The 4704-nt window shown below is 44.4% G+C and overlaps 1 protein-coding gene across 1 annotated transcript; it reads right to left on the minus strand.

Moving 5' to 3' along the window:
- PTCHD3 (patched domain containing 3) lies at positions 1-4533 on the minus strand (the record flags this gene model as incomplete). The annotated part of the gene is made up of 3 exons (XM_009076195.1): positions 1-1601; positions 3385-3530; positions 4372-4533. Coding segments are annotated over 3 exons (1909 nt in total), but the record flags the coding sequence as incomplete, so codon positions are not given.
- Positions 4534-4704: the final 171 nt, after the last annotated feature.

The raw sequence follows: 4704 nt of genomic DNA on the forward strand, positions 1-4704 counted from the left end.
TCACGAAGAATCTTTATAATTTCTCAAGCTAAGCTCTAGCTTTTTAGATTTGGTATTGTGAGGTGATCCACCAAGGTTTCCAAAAAATGTTAAAAACACTGGAATAAAAACAAGACCATGAAGAGATCCAAACAAAATGACAAGGAACATGATCTTGAAAAAGGTCCTAAAGATGTAGGCTTTTGCTGCAGCCAGGACAACTACTCCTAATATAGTAGAAAATGCACCTTGTAATACTGGGTAACCTAGCACGGAGAGAGCTTTGACTGCCCTTTTATTGGCTGATGACTCTCCACTCGTAACAAAGGCATAGGAAATATGAGCAGAAAAATCCACTGAAAACCCTATACAAATGACCAGGTTGATCATGGATATGGAATCAAGATTGACATTCCAAAATGCCATGAAACCAGCAACACCCACTATAACAGAAGCTATAGCAAAAGTCACCCACAAGCAACATAACGGGTTGGGAATGAGCAGAAGGGAGACAACGAGCATCGCCCCAGCAGCAACGGCAACGTTCTGGACCGTGTTCTGCACTATTACCAGGTACTGGTCGTAGTAGATGAATGCTGGGTGATACACCATCAGTGGAATACTGCACTGCTTGGCTCTCTCTCTCAACTGATTGAGGAGATTCTTCTCATCAACGGCTGAGGTCACGTTCACCGTCTGGATGAAGAAACGTGAAGCTTCTATTTCATCCTGAGTCTTGTTTATGTCCCACTCAAAACTGGGAGCCATGCTGAACAGTGCAGACAAGTTACTGAAGAAGTCAGTCTTACTGTCTATATTTATTGGAACATTTTCGGCAAGTTGTGTGTATGCTCTCAGCCATGACTCTGAGTAGTTCTCATCTACATAGGAAATATTCTCTAAATTCTCTGCACAGCTCTCAATGTCACGACGAACTGTCTTATTCCAGTAATCTACACTTTCAGTAATGACAACCATGACCCTGGGTCCATATTCTGAGAAGTATTTCTCATCATCATCATAGTATGGAACAACATAAGAGTCATCATTTGCCAGATTTCGAAGATCAATGCCTTCCCTGATCTGAGTACATCCATAAACACTCCCACCCAAGTATGCTCCATAGAGCAACACCACGAGTAGCTTAACCCAGGTATTTGTCAAGAAAGGGCCATAATACTTTTTAAAGAATATGCTCATTGGATGTTCATCTGCTGGTTGAGATGACTGCCCAGAACAGCTGCCGATACAGCAAACGTTGTACAAGCAGGAGTTCTCAGCCTGATCTTCACCTACTCTCACACGCGTACAAGTTAGCCAGTGTCGGTTTCCTTGCTCCCTTTTGTGATTTAATACAAGAACTGCCCCAAAGAAGGTCATGGTATATACATAGCAGAAGACAAAAGCAGTGCCCGTATAGAGGCAAAAAGATCTCACAGATGGAAAAGCAGTCCAGGTGCCAATGAAGAAGGCCAAAACATCTGTGAGAGTGGTGATGGTCACAGAAAGTGCTGCCTCCGCATAAGTCTCAGCCAACAGAGACTGAACGTTGGATTTCTCTTTTTTCCTTGAGATTTGTTCCCAGGAAGCGATCATGATGAACATGTCATCAACACCAACTCCTGCAAGAGGAGAAAAAGTTAACTCTGCATTGCAAATGGAAGCTTCCACTAGCACCCAACAAAACGACATTGATGTCTCTGCATAAAATTCTGAAAACTTCATTGCTTTAGTACTGACGCGAGTTACCAGAGAATCTAAAAAGCAGATCCTTTGTGTGCAGCTGAATGTATTACCTTCCAGCAACTCCTGGTGAGCCGAAGCGTTGCTGATCCCTCACCTTACTCTGCTGAAAGACTGAGCACACCTACTCCATATATGATAAGTGTCTCCTGTCTGCTATTCGTGTATCCATTGATGTAGATGACACAAATTTCAAAGCATCATGTATTCTGGTGCTTAACTCTCCCTTTCACTGGAAGCATCTCCCACAATCGCTGGAATCTTTTCCTCATCACTGCAGCAACTTAGATCAACAATTTCTTGCTCTGCCTTAAGCAGACAGGCAGAGCAGTTGCTATCACATGGGAGTACAGTGATCCTGGTTTCCCAGTGCCTCACTTTCTTATGCTCTCTGCTCTCCATTTCTCCCCAGTTTATCTTTCAGCACTTATTCATGATTTATTATTCATTTATCATCACATTTATACTGATGCACTCACAAACATTACCCACCAGAGTTCTGGGAAACCCTGAAAGGAAGACTGGATTCTGGGCTTGGGTTTTTGCTGACATGAGCATAAGTGAGCCGAAGTTCAAAAAAGGAAGAGCTCTGCTAACTCTCAAGATTTTAATCACAGACCTTTCAGTATTTTGCCAGTGTTGTCAAGGGCTCTTCTATTCCCTGACTATTAACCATAAGAAAAGGGAAAGCAAGACTGCATGAACAGAGGAGTGAGCATAGACCATTTAGCCGAGCATAGACCATTTAGCCCAGCATAGAAGAACAGGTGAAATCACTACCTGCTGCTTGAGCAGGCAATTGCCAGTAGACATACAAAGATGAATTAAGCAGCACATGCAGCAAGCCAGGCTGCTTCCACAAAGCAGGCAGATTTCAAAGAAAATCATGTGATGTACTGAGAATTTGCTTTACTGCAAGGAAGACAAAATGCGTGTTGTTCCTGAAGATCTGAAGAGTGGCTTTAGCCTTTTCTCAGGTATACAGAAAAGTCTTTCTGATATTCAAAGCTGCTGCAAATGATGAGCAAACAAAAGCAAATACAAAATGCATTGGAATTATGCAGGAAACAATGAAACGATGTGCGCCCTAAGGAACATTTGCATTAGACGTTATCTAACAGTATCTTTCCTCAACATTATCTAACAGTATTTGGAAAGTTCAGCCCTGACTGTAAAGCAGTGTGTGCAACAGTGATGCAATGACACCAACTTCCTTGGGTTTTTGGGGGAGCTGCTTGCACAAACAGTGTATCCCTTCAGTTGTGTAGCTGAATGAGACTGGTTAGTACATAGCCATTATATAGAGGAGTAATCATCGTGGCTACATTACCAGGGACACCAGAACAATGCTGGAAGTGCTAACCTTACTTCTCTCTCATTTACAGTTTTCACACCATAGCAGTGGAACTACAGCAAGCATTGTTTTCTGGGAAAAGCTGCCCTTGCACTAGAATCCGGCTCCAGTCCCAGTGTGAGCATGCTGAGCTGAGCTGAGGGACTCACCTGACTGTAGGAGCACAGAGGAGGCTCTGGGTATCTCCTCCTCTACTGCAACACAGAACTGTGTATGATCTGACACACATCATAAAAGACTGACACCATTTGGTTGGTTTAACTTTGCTTTAGTCTTTGTATCTGAACCAACTCACTTTTCCTACTTACCCAGAATCAGGAACGGAGCATTTGTTACAGTGACCACAAATGGCACTCCACAGAAGAGCATCAATCCAAAGCTGCTTAATACAGCTAAGCCAGCAGAAACCACTCCACAGCTTGCAAGCCAGACATTATTTCTTATGCAGCTCAGCCTGAAAATATTTCAAGGAATATCTTAGTTACATGTCAAGTATCTTACCAAGGTGTTTGGCATGACAAGTGCACAGAGAGACACCAATGAAACCCTGTCTGAGAAGATGGCAAAATGAAGATATGTAAACTCTGCCAGTGAGGCTACCAGTGGGTGACCCCCAAAAGTGATGGCTTTTTAGAAGTTCTTAGCTTTTGCACAGGTTCTTGGAATAGCATGTCAGTGTAAAAGGGAAGCACCTGCTAGGCAGTAAGTGCTATGTACAGAAGCTTTCCCAGCAGCCAGATTGGCTACCAGCCTCTTGTCAGGATGGAGGCCCACACTGGCTCAAAGAATGCCCAAGAAATGCTCTAATGGGCATGATGCAAGAGCTAAACCAGGCAGCCCACACTGCAAGTAGAACTCTTTTCCTCAAGTACAGCACACAAACAGTGCTGTATGGTTGTCGGATGTACAATGGTTCACCTTCCATCAGCACAAAGAACGGGCAGGGCTAAGTTCTCTGTGGACAGCAAGTAAAACTCTGACTCTACTTGCAAGCAGGACAGCTAAAGCTGTGCCCAGACTTGCAGTAATCCATGAAGCCACCTGAACGTTAACTAAGCACCGAGCACTTGTTGAGGTATTCATCTGGTACTTATCATGTAGCCATCTAAGCAGCTGGGAAATACGCATAGGTAGATGAGAAAGAGCAAAGAAATACATTTTGACTATTGTTAAATGTCACGGGAAGTCTGCAGCTTCAAGAATGCCATCACTCAACAAAAGCAGAAGCCAACTGAGGCAGGTAAAGAGGCGAGGAGGTCACTGATCATTGAGCCGTAGCTTAGAAGACATTTTACCTTAGGCAAGAGACAATTGCAAAGGTTATCGTCAAGAAATACGTTATGGAGAAGAGCGGCACCACGCTCTCGGTATTTCTTTCAAACTCCTGTTGTCTGGACAGCGAGGTAAAGTAAGTAAAACAACAACGGAAGAAACGATGAAGCAAATCTCTTCTTGGTCTCCGGACACACGCACAGAGACAAGGCTAAACATCACACGGGCACCAGAGCATTGCCGTGCTCCTCGCGACCCGCAGGCTGCTGCCTTCCCCCGCTCCGCGGTGGAGCTGCCCGGGCGTCCCGGGCTCTGCAGCCCCGCACGGCTCTGCCCCGGCCCCGCGTTACCTGAAT

The sequence above is a fragment of the Acanthisitta chloris genome, unplaced genomic scaffold (genome assembly GCF_000695815.1).
Source record: "Acanthisitta chloris isolate BGI_N310 unplaced genomic scaffold, ASM69581v1 scaffold14456, whole genome shotgun sequence".
NCBI classification, from domain to species: domain Eukaryota; kingdom Metazoa; phylum Chordata; class Aves; order Passeriformes; family Acanthisittidae; genus Acanthisitta; species Acanthisitta chloris.